The sequence below is a fragment of the Callorhinus ursinus genome, unplaced genomic scaffold (assembly GCF_003265705.2).
Source record: "Callorhinus ursinus isolate GAN/ISIS: 27379988/994484 unplaced genomic scaffold, GSC_fseal_2.0 scaffold124, whole genome shotgun sequence".
NCBI lineage: Eukaryota > Metazoa > Chordata > Mammalia > Carnivora > Otariidae > Callorhinus > Callorhinus ursinus.
Genome location: NW_027397186.1, coordinates 66,146 through 84,652, shown reverse-complemented (window position 1 = coordinate 84,652; position 18,507 = coordinate 66,146). Strand labels below are relative to the sequence as shown.

Sequence of the window (18,507 nt, the reverse complement as noted above, 5' to 3'; positions counted from 1 at the left end):
AGAATCGTTCCCTATTAAGTAATTCATTTATTCAGTAAATAATTGTTGAACATCATCTATATGCAAAGCACAGTTCTACTTACTAGGGATAAAATAAAACAGTCAAGGTCTCTGCTCTCGTGAAACTTATGGGGGTAAGGTGGGAAGGAATGTGAGAGAGGGGAGTGATACCATCTGATTTGTTTTAAGACCGTTTTAGCTGCAGTGTGAACAGAATGTGAGGGGTCAAGGAGTGAAAACAGGCGAATTTTTAAAAAAGCCTTCACGAGTCCAGAAGAAATATGACTGTAGTCTGAACCTAGGCCTAAGATAGCGGTGGAAGAGGTAGGAAATGACTGATATGTTTTGGAGACAGACTGGGCAAGGCCGTGATAAAAGAACTGGATGCAGGGAAAAGGAAAGAGAGGAACCCAGAAAGACTTTTAAGTTTTGGCTTCAAATGGGAAAAACTAAGGAAATCGTTGGAATGACCGTTACTCGACCCCACCTCCCTAAGAACATATGAGGCCAGAGCAGGAAAGCGGTACGTCTATCTAACCCACTGGGAGGTTCCGAGTTCTGAGTAGTTTCCTAGGGTCCTAAAAAAGCAGCGCGGGAGAGCAGATTCTAACCCCATCCAGTTGAACCGTCCCATCGCTTCTCAGGAAGCCAGCCCCTCAGACTGCCACAGCAGAGAGCGAACTCGGCCACGACCACCGACCCACTGGACAGATTCCTAAGCTGGGGAAAAACCCGACCCCAGCCACACCTTGCAGGAGAATCCTGCTCAGAAATCTGGAGATTCCCTCCGCTCTGAGAGCCCCCATTCTGCGCGGTCTTAAAAGTAAAAGTACCTCACCTAACACACTCCTCAGTCGCAAAGCCTCCGGAATCCCAACGCCGCCTCCCGGATTCAAAAGGGCGAGCCCCGCCCCGCGCATGCGCTTCTGCAGAGATCCAGGCTGCACTAGGCGGAGCAGCACGCTCTGCTGAAGCCTGATTGGTTGGATGACACCTCAACGGCGCGAGGAGGCGCGCGCGCGGACGCTGACGCAGACCCAATCCCGAGAACCGCTTGCCCCGCCCGCCCCGGGTAGGGGACCCGCGACTTGTGGGCCGTTGCTGCTGGAGCTAGCTGATTGGCTGCCGTTCCCACGGTCCTGATAATGTTCGCATTCGTCATTTTGCGTAAAACTCGACAATTAGTGTCCTGATTCCTGAATTTAACAAGAGTAATTATAGTGATAATTTTGCCCAGATTGACCTGCAAGTGTCGGGACTTTGAATTTATAGGGAAAATATGAACCTTGCTGGACAAGAGACTTAGGTTATTGAGTCTATGACTTCTGAAGCTGTCGCTTTTCCCAGGCGAAGCTCTGGGGTGGGAGGAAAGGACGGCTGGATCTGCCCTTCTTTTACCGAGGGTGGGCATTCATATCTTCCAGGGTTTGCCAAAAACCTGGGTCCTAAGCTAGATGTGGCACCTTGCACGTAACCCGCCAGGCAACACGTACCGATTTCTAACTTCGGTGAGTCTTAAAGAAACTGGCTGAAACAGCAGCAAGGGTTTAGTTTGAGATCTGAGCCTAGTCCCTGGTTTAATCTCTTACTAGAGTAGGAATTAAAGAGGAAAGGTAAATTAAATGGCTCTCACTGAGTTTTTGAGGCCAAAACATATCCATAAACTGGGCAAAACTGTAGGAGGGAACTGCAATCTTAGGGAGAAATGAAGAATCAAAGATTAAGTTGATATATTTGGGAAAGACTACACCAGAAATTACTATTTACCACACCTTATATGATTTTCAGAGTACTTTCACGAACTCTTGTTTAATCATGCAGGAGAATTGAGTGATATTTTATCCAGTACATAAACTGCTCTTATCTAGGGAAACTGAAAATTTCTCGAATCATTTTTCATACTCTTAATGATTTCATAGACTCAACTGTGAATTGGAATGGATTTTAAACCTTCAATCCCCTTCTCTTTTGTAGATGATGAAGCTGGGGCTCTGAGTGGTGAAATAACTTGCCTAACCCGACAAGTCTGTGGCACTGGAACGTGTGCCACTTTATGGATACACATAGTGAGTGAGAGTCCTTTGTTTCATACACCTGCAATTTTCTCTGAACTCATTCTTCCACCTTCCCTTGGCATCACCTAGTGAAGCAGAACTTCCCAAACCTGAAAATTGTATTGATCCTAATTCTCTGGCTTTCTGTCTTATGTGCTGACGTCACCGAAGTGTGGGGAAACTTAAATGAGATTGAAAAGTTGGTAACCTTGTTAGTATACTAAGTGATTATAGTGTTCCTTCTCTTTCTTCTCCCTCATCCAGAATCAAAAATTAAAGAGCCAGAATTGCTTCATATGACCCTTTCTTCCCATATTTTCATTATCTGTCCAGACAGTTTCCTCCAAATTTCAAAAATTTTTATTTTGAAAGAATGAGAGAAATAAGACAGAGGTATCAATTAACAAGAACAATGACACTGAAGAAAATACAATTATTTGTACTCCCCCCACACACAATGCCCCCACCCCTCTCCCCATCCCTGGCACAATAATGTTAAAACCATCAAAGCACATCTAACAAGGAGAAATAGCAGTATGGAATGAAGAAAGCAAAGTTTCATACTGCTCAATCCAACCAACCCATATCAAATGTCCTTCCCCCTGCTGAACTCCAGCCACCATAACGATAAAGAGGTGTAGAGGAGACAACCACAGGAGTAACTTGGATCTCTGCTTACACTAGCAAAGTTCAGTGAAGAGTCAATAGGAGTAATGAATCTGTCTGGCAGGGAAACCCTGGATACAGCTCTTCTGTCAAGTCTCAGATGATTGAAGAGAACAGCTAGAGTTTGAGATTCACAGACTTCTAACAGGACTAATCCCTGCTCCCTCAACCGCAACAGTAGAGCAGCTGCCGATCAGGTTGGGATTCTCTGCTGAGAATAGTAGGAAGTGAGGCAGCTTTTGGCTTAAGAACCCCCCCAAAAAAGATGTCTGGTAACAAGTTTACTGCTTCAATTTCAAACTGTGAGCAAAGGAGCTTAGTAGGTTGGTTTAGGGCAAAGGCAAGGTAAAACTCCAATTTTATCACTTGAAGAATTAGATTATGTGTTGACTGCATATATCCCTTATTTTAATTAAACTCAATATGGAGTATTTAAAATTTCAACAACTGTTACAGTGGAAGCTAATCAGTATAACTCAGTGTCTCAAATTGAAGGAACTTTCTTCTAAAGTGGTAAATTTAAGTTTTCAACTTAATTTCCCTCATCCCACAGGAATACATCACTTGATTTATACCAGAAGTAAGTAGGATTCTCTCTAGAGGAGGTTTATTTTATTCTGCCCTCACTAGAATCAGTCTATAAAGGGAAGGATACCTCTGCAGGATTAGTTCAAGATCAGAGCCTTCTCCTCGCACCTGTGTGCGTGCACACACACACACACACACACACACATACACAAACACACGCACACGGACAGTAAATACATTTTCCCACACATAATCTTGTGTGGGAAATAGTCACATGCTTGCTGGAGTCCATCTCACAAATACATTTCAACAGTTAGCCGTATACATGTACATGCAGCAAGATGTGAGAGTTGCCCCAAAGTGATTAAAGGTGGTGCACATATGTCTATGTGGGAAGGTCATTTTAGGGTATAGGTGTACACAAGCCAATAGGACCATTAACTTGCAGATTATATTTTTTCCCTTTCCCTCAAGATAAATAAATCAAATGAAAAACACACACTGACATCTTCCTGGGTGTCATGGAGGCAACTGCCTGGAAGGTTCACTTTTTGCACTTCTGCTTTCCTATGACAACTTCATTTTGCCCTGAGGGGCCTTCTCATATAAGGAGGGCTGCTCCTCCGCATTCCCGGCATTCCCTGCTTGCCCTGGCGGTGGCAAGGGCTTCTTCTCAGAAGACCGGTCTTCAGGCTTGCGGGCAATCAGCAGGCGGCAGGTGAGCAGGATTCCAAATACCAGAGCATGGGCGTAGCGTTTGAGAGGATCACCGACTAGTTGATGGAAGAAGAGCACGGCCAACACCAGCAAGAGTAGGAAGAAGTTGGCCACATCTTTGGGACGCCCAGGCACAAGGGTCATGACAATGCCACAGGCCACCTCAAGAGCACCAATACTTTTGCGGAGGAGAATGGAATTGATCCCCATTTTCTTCAGCAGAGGGAGGGCTCGGACATAGCTCTTGTAAGCACGTTTCTAGAGTGAGATACCACAAGGAATGCCACATTAACCATGATTTTAAAATTAGAATGAAGGACACACAAGCAAGGGCCTCCTTCCCCACCATTCCCTTTCTATGTCCCAACCAGGTCCCTTTTTTTTTTTTTTTTTTTTTTTTTTACTGGGGCCCCTAAATAAAAGCCTTGTAATTAAGATAAGAAAAAAACAAGCAATCTTCTCAGGTCCCAGTGAGTTAAACCTTAGTAACAGCAGGGTGCCTGGGTGGCTCAGTTTGTTGAGGGTCTGACACTTGATTTCAGCTCAGGTCATGCATGACTATGGGGCTGGGCTCTGCGTTCAGCATGGAGTCTGCTTGTCCCTCTCCCTCTGCTCCTCTCCCCCACTTGTGCTCTCTTTCTCTCTCTAAAATAAATAGATAAAATCTTTAAAAATAAATAAGACTTGGGCGCCTGGGTGGCTCAGTTGGTTAAGTAACTGCCTTCGGCTCAGGTCATGATCCTGGAGTCCCTGGATCGAGTCCCGCATTGGGCTCCCTGCCCAGCAGGGAGTCTGCTTCTCCCTCTGACCCTCCCCCCTCTCATGTGCTTTCTCTCTCTCATTCTCTCTCTTTCTCTCTCAAATAAATAAATAAAATCTTTAAAAAATAAATAAATAAATAAGACTTAGTAACAGCACCAAAGAGAATTTGGCTTTATAGTTAAAAATTATTTTCTGATTATAAATCATAAACAACACTAAAAGCATTTATAAGAAAATTTATTGGGCCCATAAAGTCTGGTACAGATTAGCCACAACCACATTTTCTAGTGCCTGCCTCGTCCAAACCCAGATGCATACAAATACCAACAAAATCGAAACAAGGCAAGGCACAGTATGATAAAGCCTCACTAATTTGGACTTCCTTAATTTGGAATCTGTGATAATTCAGAAAAAAGCTAGCAGGAGTTTATATTTGTGGAATCTGCAAAAATTAAAAGTGAGTACTAAGTAAATAGAAAAATAAAAATGTGTGCAAATGTTAGCCCCTTATATATCTTTAAAATATAGTAAGATAAAAATCATTCTCATGGTCAGTGAGATAAAGTCCCAGGCCTTTACAAAACACTACTTTGATTAGCCTGGTGCAAGTTCACTAATTTTAATTCAACAAATATGTATTGAACACCTACTATGGATTATGCAATGGAGATAAAAAGGTAAACAAGACAGGGTCAAGAAGCTCTTGATCGAGTGGGGGGAAACAGATACACTAAACACCAGTATAAAGCAACATGGTTAGTGACACATAATAGACGTCTGTACAAGATCTAATTGTAGCCCAAAGGGAGACATCATAGAATAGAGGAGGGAGTCACTGGATATATTACAAAGTAATAAGATTATATTGACCTTAGGGTAATAGATAATCATATTTTTCACTGTATTCAGATTGGCCTGTAGTAAATCGATGAGATTTTATCAAGTGTCTTATTATGTTGGCCCACTGCTTTGTTTTCAGTAAGTACCCATTAATTCATTCAATATTTATTAAGTGCTTCCTTGCGCTAGACACTGTACTAGGTACTTTGGATACAGATGTCAATCATTCAAAGGCCCTGCCTTCCTGAAGCTTGAGTTTATATGAAGACAAGTTATGGGTGCTGAACAAAATTATGCAGTAGATACAGTGGAGCCACACCAGAGTGGTCAAGTTTCCCTAGATGGAAACGGAGAAAAGCTAGAGTGGAGTATTAAAGGAAGACCAGGTGTTTGCAAGATCAATAAGGGAAGGGCATTGCAGGCAGAGGAAACTGGATAAGCAAAGGCCCTGAAGCACAAAACAGATTTGGGTGTTTCAAACACCGCCCCAGTTCAGCATAGGTTGGGAGAGGGAGGGGTGACAGTGAGACATGAGACAGGGGAGATAGATATGAATCATGAATCATGAGAACTATATATGTCCTCTTATATATGTCTATATATGTGTCACTATGAGATCATGGGGAACTATATATGTTGTGTTGTGGAGGTGGATTTTATCCTATAAGCCAGGGGGAGCAACATAATTTGCTTTTGAGGAAGGTGCCTCTGGAAAAAGTGTGGAGGATGGATTGGGAGAGGTATGCCTGGAAGCAAGGAGACCAAGTAAGAGACCTAGAGTAATGACAGTAGAGATATAGGGAAGGGGGATGAGTCAAGGATACCTTTAATGCAAAATCAACAGAATTTAGTGTTATACTGGGAAGTGGAACCTGAGGGAAAGGGATAAGTAGAGAAAGATCTCCATCTCTGGCTTGGGTACCCGGGTAGAAGGGTGTTACCATTCTCCAGGTTTGGGCATGCATCTGAAAGAACAGGTTGGGGGTGGGGCAAGGGGTAAGAAGGAGTAAGGGACTCAATTTGGATTTTTTAGTTGAAGTGTCTCTAAGACATCTAAGTGGAGCTGTCTGGTAGGCAGCTCAGTAAGAGAGGTCTGGAATAAAGATATAGAATGGATAGTCATCAGTATCCCAGGTAGAATGTATATATACAGTGGGAAAAATTGTGTGACAGACATTTAAGAAATGGAAAGAGAAAGATAGTCCAAAAAGTAGACAGAAGAGAGTGTGGTCAGAAAAGTAGGGGGAAAGCCAAGAGAGACAGGGTAATGGGGGCCAAGGTTTTCAAGAAGAGAATAGTCAAAAGTTCCAGATGCGAGGCAAGTATCATAAGAATCAGGCAGAAAGCCAACTTGACCTCTTAGAAGCATCTGGCACTTAGAATAGTGTTCACACACTCTAGGTTTGGAACAAATGTTAAGTCATTTCTCTCACTTTTGGGTAAGTGAATGCACCTTATTTCATGGATTAATTATCATGAGTGGCACAAGATAATCCTCTATGAGGACTGTTAAAAGACCAATGGTTTAGTGAAAAAAAAACAACAACATGGGTTTTGATTCAAACAGACTTGGCTTTAAATCCCATCTCTGTCACTTTCTAGTTGGGTGTCCATAGGCAAATTATTTGACCTCTCTGAGTGTCATTTTCCTGAGCAGGGTTAAGACTAAAATGAAATGAGCCAGGCTACTTGCCTTGAATGCAAAATTTAAGAGGGCACCAGAAACATTTCTTGATTAAGGTAGATAATATCATTAATGAGCAAAATATCAAAGCTTTTACATAAATGCAAGATCCAGCTCTGCACTTATACAACCCTGCTTTATCTCTTCCCAATCCTGGCCCTGTCCGATCCTGTCTTTAAAATTTCACCTCCCCCTAGTCCCTATCCTGTTCCTGAGCATGTAAAGGAAACACAGAGTGTTAGTCATTCTTCCTCCCTCTTCCCATTTTAGGTTAAATCAGGGACTTTCAGAGAAATTTGTAGAGACGTTGACTAGTCCGCAGAGTAAAACTCTGGGCTGAACTGAGCCAGACCCACATGGAGCAGAGCACAAATGAGGGTTAGGGCACCTGGTGGTGGGGAAAAGTGTACCTGTTTCCTCTCACTATTAAACTAGATGCCACCTGCCCACTCTCTCCCCTTCTGCACTCTGGTGACAGTAACAGGGCAACATTAGGGAAAGAAATCTAGACACAAGAGGCTTCCTTAACACTTGTAAGTGAGGACTATTTCTAATTAACAGCACAAAGCTTCCCAAGAGGCAGTTCCTAAACCCTAAATGTAAGCTTTTGACATGATGCACACAGGAGGCAAGATAAGTTTCCCACAGTCAGTTCAGAGCCAAGGCTTCCAGATGCTGGCTGAGTGGCTTCTGGAAACGCTCCTTTTTTGGCTAAGGCTAACCACCCATCATTCAAGAATAGATTCTTAACTATACTATAGTGGAATCTGTAGCCTGGGGCCAAATTCCACAGTCTTTAAATCAAGTTCCTAGAACTTGGGTGATTGTTTTTCTTTACATTTGGTGTAACTTCATATTACTTTTTCAGTTGTTTATCTAACTTCTTAAACTACAGCTGTGGCCTCTTTTCTTCCCTTTCCTTTCTCCAGAGGAAACTGCACATGGATAAGCCATTTCATCAAATCTTTAGTTCAAAGCTGAGTAGGTACAGATAGCATCTATTCCCCAGGACTCCAGACAGGGAATATTTAATTTGTTAGAAATGGGACTAAGCTTGGATGGAGTCTTGACATTATAGGAAGCCCTTTATTCTTTCTCCTGTGGAGTAGGATGGAGACATCAAAAGAATCCTACTATTGCCAGCCGCATCAGTGTTTGGTCTGGGCCACCTCAGTTCTATCAATAGAAGGTTCACATGTCTTGAATCTATAGTAACTAGAGCTCTAAAGACTTTAATTGTTCTGATAGTAAGAAAAAAGAGAGTTGACTGAGTCACTCTCCCAAAAGGCTCTCACAATTCACTTTTTAGGTCTGTTTCCCTTCCATTGCAATGACCCAGACCCTGTAAACTTAGTTTCTTTATAGGGCAGGGAAGCAGGGAAGAGGAGTGTTTAGTCAAATGTTTCAAATCCCTTTAATCAAAAGCAATCATCCAACAATATCCTTGGGCTGAGATTCTTAACATAAGCTAAATTTCAATTTGAGTTTTGCCCCTAAGTTGCTTGGAGAAAATTACTAAGCATTTTATTATCTGGGTTTCCCGTTTTTGTAAATTAAATGAACATTTTGGAGATTTAGTAAAAAAAAAAATCATAGCATCATGGCATCAAACAAGGGCCGCAGGCACACACACACACACACACACACACATACATTTCATTATTAATGAACCATACAATAACGAGAAGTCCATGTGTTTGCAAGCAAGCCATGGTGATTATTTTAATGATAATAGTGGTGAATCAAACCGGTCCTTTTTTATGGTATGAGAAGATATGATTCAGACATGAGTCAAAAGCATATGGAGCCTTTCTTTAGTCATACCTTTTTTCTTTTTGTCATTTACTCTTCACAACACCCCAGGGTCCATGATCTCATATTAATGACATTTATTTGAAGAGCTCAAAACTGTCTAATTACATTTATCTTCAGTTACAATTAATAACTGATCCAAGTCAGCTAACAGGACAAAATGGGAACAGAGACCAAGTGGTTTGGTCCACTTCAGTATACTTATGCCAGTTGGGTAAAAGAAAAAAAAAGGCTAATCTACTGCGAATTCCATTTATATAAAGTTCAAAAACAGGTAAAACTAACCTATATTGTTAGAAGTCAGAAAATAATAACTCTTGGGGAGGTAGTAACTGGAAGGGGCCATGAGGGGGGTTTCTGGGGAGCTGATATTCTGTGTTCTTGATATGGGTGCTGGTTACACAGGAGTATTCTGAAAATTCCTTGAACTGTACATTCATGTTAGATGCACATTTCAGAATGTATGTCACACTTCACTAAAATTTATAGAGAGAAAAAAAAAAACTATGAAAGCCAAAGAGGGCACTGACAAAAATACATTTTGGCTAAAATTCTCAGCCTCATTGCTATCTTAGACCATAAAGGCTACATAACTGCTGCAAAGTATACTGATTCCAGTATGATTTCCCTGCATTTTTGTAGGGGGAAAAGTCACATGTGAGTTCTTGATTATTTCTTAAATGCAATAAAAAGCCATCACGTGTTTAATTGCCAAATATCCATGTGAATGATAAACACATTTTAAGCAATTCTACTTCCCACTGTCATATAGTACCTACCTACAGGGGAAGCTGGTAAACCTGGTCCTACCAACCAAACTGGATCCTTCCCAGATTGCATTTGAGGCCCAAAGGTAGCTCTGTAACAAGCATAGCTGTTGGCCACTGAGACCTTAAATGCTCCAATGCCCTGGCATCAGCTCTGATGGAGTTTAGCTTGGGATGGTTGACTGTATGAACTAAGGCAAAGTCACTTCACAACTCACAGGCAGTTTCCTCTCTGAGGGAATGAAAGTACTCTCTCAAAGAGCAGTCTAAGCATCAGTGAATCACTATCTTACCACCTAGCTGGAAAGCAATTAATGGCGGTGATTGGAAGCATAAAAGATTACCTAAGGACGTTAAATAAACTGCCCAAATGTATCTGGAGCGTTTCCCCAGGATTATACAAACTGGACGGCATTTAACTATAGATAAGCCAATCAACCAAATCAACAAAGCTTCCCTCTGAGGGGATGCGAAGAAGCAGAGACTTGCCCTGTTTTCCTTGGGGCCAAAATCCCTTGGCTTCATTGCGACAGGATTTTGGGGTATTTTCTCACCATTCTACATGTGGCCCCTTTTGATTACAGAATGGAACCACTGCTACAAAGAGCTGGATACCAAATTTAGAGCAAGTCAACCTTTTGTATGTTCCCCATCACTGCCCAGAAAACTGCTTAGCAGCATTTGTAAGTGCTGTCTCCCAATTTCAAGTGAATTAATGAAGGCATTTAGTCAAGGGAGTGATCAGTCATGTTGAATTCATGTGGGCTTTAGAGTACTCTATAATGACACCTGCTAAATCTGGAGGAGGTATGGGGTGACATACACCAAATGGGCAATTCAGAGTGACATCTGGAAGTTCTGCATGGAATCCACTGTGTATTAACCGGCAGCAAGTGTGGAGTTTTCAAAATTAGCTAATTGCATAAAGGTCTGTTCACCAGGGCACATGAAAATAGCATCTTGCTCTTCTAAATGCCTGATTTCAATCCCTTAAACTGACCATTCAAATTAGTCAGGAAGCCACTGCATAATGTGGAATCAATTATCACCATCACTTCACCCAGAGCATTTCTTGAACATTTGCTATATGTAAACACTGTACCAGATACTTCCATATATAATCTCAATATTTACAACAACCTTCTAAGGGAAGAATTATTATCCTCATTTCACAGATGAGGAAACTGAGGCAGTAGGAATGTCAGGACTCAAGCACAAACCTATACGACTGAAAGCCTGTGTTCTTTCCATTAACCATTCCTGGCTTCCGCAGTATACAAGAAAGAAGCTAATAGTCATTTGTCTGTTTGGTTTTTAGCGATGATTCTTTATGGAGGGGACAACACCTAAGCATAATGCTAATGGTTTTAGAACAAGGAAAAAAAAAAACAGTGGCCGAAAAGAAAAAAACCAAAAATCTAAATTTGAAATTGGTTTCAAAGTAAAAATATGGATTGGTGTAGTTGAGCTGTTATGAAAAGGAAACAAAAATATGCCAGATATTTTCAAGAATCAGTTGCAAGTTCTGACATCCAAAAAGGCAGTTGTAATCATTAACGACTCCTCTACTGAGAATATTCAGTCACAGGCTTGGTTTCTAATCTCTGCTCCCACAACAGCTTACCCTATGATACTGGATCAGTTTGATCCATCAGTAAAATAAGAATAACTAATAAAATGAATTTACCTCACTGATATGTTTTAAAGAACAAATAATCTTTAAACAACAACACTTTGAGATCTTGTAAGAAAAGCTACTGCAGGGAATGCATGACTGTTAATGCAGAGGAATTACTCCTAAATGGAAAACAGAAAATCCCAGATAATCAGCCTATCTGATCTAGAGTTGGGGTCCTACGGGGCCATACTCCCTTCTAAGAGCAAGAAATGGCTCCTGAACTACAGAATCAAGATCCAACCAGAGAACTCTGAAGGGTGGTGACCAGCCAAGACAATGCTCCAATGACTCATTCATTCACTCATCCATTCAACAAATATAAATTGAGCCCCTTCTTTGTACTAGAACTGAATTTTTCCCATTTCCTATGGATTTAAGAATAAAGCTTGGCCAGCCCAGGACTGGTGCCGTAGATCCTGTGCTGAACAGCCATCCCCAGCCTGGGGCCAATGTTCAATGCAGGAGGGGACCCTGGAAAAGGCAATCTGAAAATCCTCCTCAAGCTTCATACTACTGTGAAGTCTACCTCCCAGCTAGACATAGTTCTTCCATGCTCCTGAACACATAAGCACAGAATTGTGTGTACACACACACACACACACGCGCGCGCGCGCGCGCATGCACGCACAATGGTTCTATACAGCTGTATTAGCTTATACCTATTTAAATATGTTCCTCTGTGATATGAAATCTTGATATTGGTTTCTTCTGCTTTTCAGTAGACTGCAATAGACAGCTCCACTCCCTAGGAAGAAACCTACTGTAAACCCATTTGTGGCTGGTCCTCCTTGTGAGCTCCTGCCAAGCTGGTAGGAAGATTCCCGGTGACTCCATCTTAGTTGGATTGCCTGCAGAGCCTAACATTGTACTTAGGGTGCAGCGTGGGGTGGGGGGCCTCTAAAACAGCTGAGGAGGGCCTGGGGGCCAGGGAGTATACTGAAGAAGGATACTATGTCCTAAGGAAAAGGAAAAGTCAAAAATACCTAGGGTGCACACACAAACATATTAATACATGTATATATGAAAAGTAAAGAAAAGCAATAGCATATTCATTTACTTGTAATCTAACACTAAACTACTACCACCAAGACAAAAATATAGTGGCATTTCACCTCCACACTGTCCGTCTGCCTTTGGTGGCTTCTGCTACCCCACCTCCCCTCCCCTCCCCAGTGCAGGCTGCCTTGGATACTCATTTTGACCTGATTTCAATTCCATCTGGTCAAACATGCTGGGAGGAGGGGAAGGGAGAAGGAGAAATACATTAGTATTTGCCACTGGGGCTAGACCTAGGCCCTCGAGTCCCGGCCACCCTCCCCCACCCCAGGGTGATCCTGTGGTGAGAGAGACATGGAAAGCACCAGCTCAAACCCTGAGACAGAAGCCAGGGCTGCCTGCAAACATTTTCTGAGCATCTACAATCTGCCAGTCTCCATCTATTTGCAGCTCACGTTGAGGGGCTCTGGAAGGCTCCGCAGTAGGCTCCAGGAGAGCGCTATTTATTCCTGCCAACATGTGGGGCTAGTCCTCCTTGCCTCAGCCCTAACGGGGAGACCCTCTTGCCTCTTTTCTCTCCCTCTTCCTGTTCCTCCCCTAAGCTCCTTTCCTTCTTGACCTTGAGAGCCCAGTAATGGGTTCCCTCCCATTACTGGCAGTCAGGCAAAGGCAGTGAGAAGCAGGTTCTCTTCAGTTGGGGCGGGGAAATGAAGAGGCAAAGTGACAGGGGGAGAGACGAGAGACCGAAAGTGCTGGAAACATCCCCTGCCATCTCCTCACACTCTACAGCATAGGAACAAGTCCTCTTCACGCCCAACTGGGGAGAGCAGCCCAGCCCCCAGGTTGCAGAGGAAATGTTTTGGCCAGTCACCTTCCGTGATTCCAACTCTGCAGAGGGGAAAACCTGCAGAGGACCTGACCCCGGGCATCCACAGGAGGCAAGGTGGGAATTACGGACCATTTTGCAGGAAAGAAGAGGCAGACTTTGCAGATTAGCCCACAAACAAAACAAAACAAAACAAAACAAAACAAAACAAAACAAAACAAAACACCCAGGTCTCCCTAGAGAGAAGGGGCAGAAGGAGGCGCTCAGTGACCTTTATTTGGGCCAAGACTGCTTTGTCTCAAGGATACAGACACACACGCCCAGGCGGCTAGGGGATCAGCTCTCCGCCAGGGATGAGGAATACCTTTCCCGCCCCTAGGAATCGCTTGTTTCAGTAGCCCGTTCTCCCCCAGATCTTTCCCTCCTTCCCCTTTGTTCTTCCCTAAGATAAATAAACTCTCCAGATTGCTAAACTCTTAGCTCCAAGGGAAGGAATCAGACTTGCAGACTGGTTGCCCGGACTTCGGGTGTGCTAGAAGGAGGGAAGGATTCCTGCCAATGACAGGTGTTACGCAGGTCTCAGCCTTCTGGTTTACTTGGAGGTGGGGTGTACTCGCTGGGCGACCCCTCCCCCAACTGGCATCCAGTGGCTCCAAAACAGTTGCTCCCAGCATAGCCCACAAATGAAATCGCTCTTGACCAGCTGCTCCTTCGGAGCCGCAAAGTTGTTGGGGAGAAGGTATGGTCCGGGGTGGGGGTAGGGGTTAAGAGGACCGGACCACGGACCGGGAAAGGAAAGAAAGGGAGAGGTACTCACAATCCCTTGGGGGTGCGTCCCTCGTCACCCGTTTGCTTCACTTACCATCTCAGTGTAGGCATCCTTGCTGAGCCTGGGGGTCAACTTGATAGTTCCCATGAAAACAAAGAAGAGTCCCAGGGCCACTGAGAGGGCCACGACAGTTATGGTTCTGGGGGATGCCATGGGGTCACCGAGGCAGGTCCCAACTAATCCCTCCGCTGGGCGCACCCCGTCTGTCTAAGGCGCAGGCAGTTAGCACAGAGAGAGCTAGAGGGACGCTGCGGAGGCAGCAGGCAGCTAGAATGACAAAGGGAGGGAGAGGAGGGAGCTCGAGAGAAAAATTGAGAGATCGAGATTCAACCTCTCTCACTACAACAATCTCTGGGTCCTAATGCCCTACGCTTACTCCTGGCCAAAAGCACAGTCTGGTAGTTAAAGACCTAAACTGAGGTGGAAACTTCACATCTTAAAATGGGGGGAAAGTAGGTTATGCTTCGAGGTCAGTCCCTGGGCTGCCTCTGGAAGGAGGAATCAGGGGAGACCTCCTGCCCACCACTTCCCGCCAGGCGCACCTTTTCATCTCTATAGACCTCTAGTTATTCACTCCCTTTTTGCAACCTCCCTCCTTCTCTCCCCTTTCCCTTTCCCTCAGTCGAAAGAGCGGTCCTCAGTTTCTTTGTTTCTGCAGTGGGTTAACACTCAAGGATAAAACTGCAAAGTTGTCAGGCTCCATTGCTCCTGAAAAAGGTTTATTTTTCTCTGCCTGGAAAATCTTTAATGGCTCCTATTGCCCAGTTGTTAACTCCAGAGTTTTAGATTTGGCATTTTGACCTCTGCCTCTCTTTGGAAGTTTAAATTCCAATAGCTCCCATGCCTCCCCTCCTCTCCTATCTACCCAGGGCCCCATACAATCTGAGCTTTCCCACCTCCCCTACATTCCCTTTCCCTACTCCATCACTATTCCTTAACAAATTCAACCTTTTCTTCAATGTCATTTCCGCAAAGCCTTTCCTGATCCAGTCCCAGCTGGATATGGCTTCTCCCTCCTCTGATTTCCTGAAATAATAACCAATATCTGTTTACTAAGTTTACTAAGTGCTAAACAACCACCCTTTACTTGTATTAACTCATTATCTTTACAGCAACACTGTGAGCTAGGTATGAGCTCCCAATTTATGGATGGACCCTTGAGGCACAGGGAAATAAGTAACTTGCCCAAGAGTACATGCTGGTAAGTGGGGGAGAGCCAGAATTCAAACCTAGGCAGTCTTTTTTTTTTAAGATTTTATTTATTTGACAGAGAGAGACACAACGAGAGAGGGAACACAAGCAGGGGAGTGGGAGAGGGAGAAGCAGGCTTCCCGCTGAGCAGGGAGCCTGATGCGGGGCTCCATCCCAGGACCCTGGGATCATGACCTGAGCCGAAGGCAGATGCTTAACGACTGAGCCACCCAGGCGCCCCCAAACCTAGGCAGTCTTAACCTGGGTTAAGAGCCCAGGTTCTTGGGCGCCTGGGTGACTCAGTCTTTGGGCGGGTGCCTTCGGCTCGGGTAGTGATCCAACGGTCCTGCCTCGGGACCCCTGCTCAGTGGAAGGCCTGCTTCTCCCTCTCCCTCTGCCGCTCCCCCTGCTTGGGCTCTCTCTCTGTCAGATAAAGAAATGAAATCTTAAAAAAAAAAAAAAAGCCCAGGTTCTTAACCATTGCCCTATTGCCTCTCCATATACTTCATACTCTGCATCATAAGTATGGCACTGATCTGATTCTGCTTTGCACTTTAACTACACACACACACACACACACACACACACCTTTTTGATGAGGCAGTGTTCATTGAGGTAATAGTGTGGAGTCAGGTCCAGAGGTCCAGGCTTTAAATGCTGGCTCTGCCACTAACTCTGGGAACTTGTCACTTAACTTCTCCGAGCCTCCACTTCCACATTTATAAAATGTCTATGAAAATTCCGCCTCAAAAGTTTGTTGTAAGAATTCAATAGAAGTAAATTGCCTAGCACAGTGTCTAACGTATAATGATGTAGTTCCCTTTTTGCTTCTTTTGTCTTCCTAATCCACCCCACAGTTAGTGTAGCTTATAAGCATTTCAAAGGTAGGAACAACTTCTGTATATCCCCCATAGTACCTAGAACAATATCTTCTGTGCACCAGATCCTAACAAATTTTCCTTGGGGATGGGGGAAACTGATGAATTTAAATGCACATATTATCCCTGGGAGTGGTTAATGCTTTAAGGTTTGGCAATCAGTTACATCTTATTGTGGAAGAATTTCAGTCTTTTGTGATTATGATTAGACCTGTAAATTACTGAGTTCTACAATGCACATACAATTGAATTAGGCACTATAGGAATTATATACCATTTTGCTTTCAAATTACATGATAATGGGAATAGTAATACTAATTATAAAATGTACAAAATACTGAATAATAATACTAATAATAAATATAAGGAAAAAATAACTCATGATCCCAACATGCTGAGATGAACATTGTTATTCTGATTGGTCAGTATTCTTTTTTTTTTTTTAATAATCTTTGAGAACTTCCTTGCCTTCTTTTTTTTTCCTGCCTTTTTTTCTTTTCAATGTTTTCTTTTAAAAAAAAAGATTTTATTTCTTTATTTGAGAGAGACACAGAGACAGAGCATGAGCGGGGGGGCGGGGGAGGAGGCAGAGGGAGAGGGAGAAGCAGACTCCTACTGAGTAGGGAGCCCGATGCAGATGCAGATACAGGGCTTTATCCCAGGACCCTGAGATTATGACCTGAGCTGAAGGCAGATGCTTAACCAACTGAGCCCACCCAGGCACCCCGAGTGGTCAATATTCTAATTGACCTTTTTCTTAAATATTTCTCTATGTACAAAATATATATAAATTCATTTTTCAAAATTTGATCCTACTATAGAGTCAGTTTTATACCCTGCCTTTTTTTCACTGGTTAGCATTTTTCTGTATCATTAAACTTTCTTCAAAAACAATCTTTCTGCATTGAGGATTTCAGTGTTTTTCATCTTCACCAATTTCATTCATAAAAATTTGTATTTTGTGGATTATTGGTGTGTTAGAACATTTTTCATATATTTGTTGGTCATGTGTATACTTGCTGTTTATGTCCCTTTCCATTTTTGTTTTGAGTGTTGGTGTTTTTGATCGATTCATAAGAGCTCTTTATATCATACTGACATCAATTATGTTTTAAATACCTTTCCCAGAGGTGCCTGGGTGGCTTAGTCTTTAAGTGTCTGCCTTCAGCTCAGCTCATGATCCCAGGGTCCTGGGATCGAGCCCCGCATTCTTCCACTCCCCCTGCTTGTGTTCCTTCTCTCTCTGTCAAATAAAGAAATAAACAAAATCTTAAAAAAAATAAAAAAGTATCTTTCCCACTTTGTTTTTGCCAATACATTTAATGGAGTCAAGTGTAGCAATACTTTTATGACTTTTCCATTGCTTTTTTGCTTAGAAAATTCTTCCCAATCTCAAAATTTAACATTTGCTTGCACTTTTTAAAGCTGTTTTATGCTTTCATTTTTTTTTTTTACATTTCATATGTTGATGAATTCTGTCCTTGTTGGTTTGTGATGCTTCCTTTATTGTATATTGGGTTCTTATCTTTTTACTAGGTCAGTCTCAAGGTTTCTATTCCACTGATTTGTTTGTTGATTCTTGTGACAATACTATAATGTTTTAAATATTATAACTTATATATACATTTTAATAGCTCATAAGCCAAGTATCCCATCATTATTATTCTTTCTTTGAAAATTTCATTGCTATACTCCTTATTTATTCTTTTGGGTGAACTTAGAATCACTTTATCATGGTAAATAACTTTGAATCTTGACTGGATTAAATTAAACATATGATTAATTTTTTAAAGCGGTCATCTTACAAAATTTAGCTTTCTCATCTAGAAATATGGCATCAATTTCCATTTATTCAAATCCTAGTCGCTGAGAGATATACAAATATCCTTCTTTTCTTTGTGCAGAGCATATGCCTCTTAAAAAATGTTATTTCTAGGGGTGCCTAGGTGGCTCAGTCGGTTGGGTGTCTTCTTTTTGGCTTGGTCATGATCCCAGGGTCCTGGGATTGAGCCCCACGCGGGGCTCTCTGCTCAGCGGGAGCCTGCTTCTCCCTCTCCCTGCTGCTCCCCCTGCTTGTGCTCTCTCTCTGTCAAATAAATAAATAAAAACTTTTAAAAAAGTTATTTCTAGGGATTCTATGCTATTTTTTGTTGTCATCACAAATGGATTTTTTTTCTTCCTTATATCTCCTAACTGGTTGTTGCTGGCTTATAGGAAAACTATTGATTGCTATTCAGTCACTTTGTTGAACTCTTTTTTCTGAGTTACATCTGAGTGTT

At 42.7% G+C, this 18,507-nt stretch overlaps 2 protein-coding genes across 4 annotated transcripts in view; both read right to left on the bottom strand.

Moving 5' to 3' along the window:
- CENPI (centromere protein I) overlaps positions 1 to 909 on the bottom strand; it is a 65,193-nt gene extending 64,284 nt beyond the window's left edge. Inside the window, exon 1 of one of the 3 annotated variants that reach the window (XM_025874773.2) lies at positions 839 to 909. Coding sequence is in view for 1 of the 3 variants with exons in the window: in XM_073889952.1 (XP_073746053.1) it covers positions 612 to 634 (23 nt within the window). In the remaining 2 variants the exon portion in view is untranslated. Of the gene's footprint in view, positions 1 to 611; positions 672 to 748; positions 799 to 838 lie in introns of those variants that run through there. The other 2 variants (XM_073889953.1, XM_073889952.1) reach the window with 2 other exon arrangements.
- Positions 910 to 2,404: 1,495 nt separating this feature from the next.
- On the bottom strand, positions 2,405 to 14,427 carry TMEM35A (transmembrane protein 35A). The gene is made up of 2 exons (XM_025874859.2): positions 14,193 to 14,427; positions 2,405 to 4,223 (listed from the first exon to the last, which is right to left on the bottom strand). The coding sequence occupies exons 1-2, from the start codon at positions 14,310 to 14,312 to the stop codon at positions 3,816 to 3,818; spliced, it is 528 nt and encodes a 175-aa protein (XP_025730644.1). The 5' UTR covers positions 14,313 to 14,427; the 3' UTR covers positions 2,405 to 3,815.
- Positions 14,428 to 18,507: the final 4,080 nt, after the last annotated feature.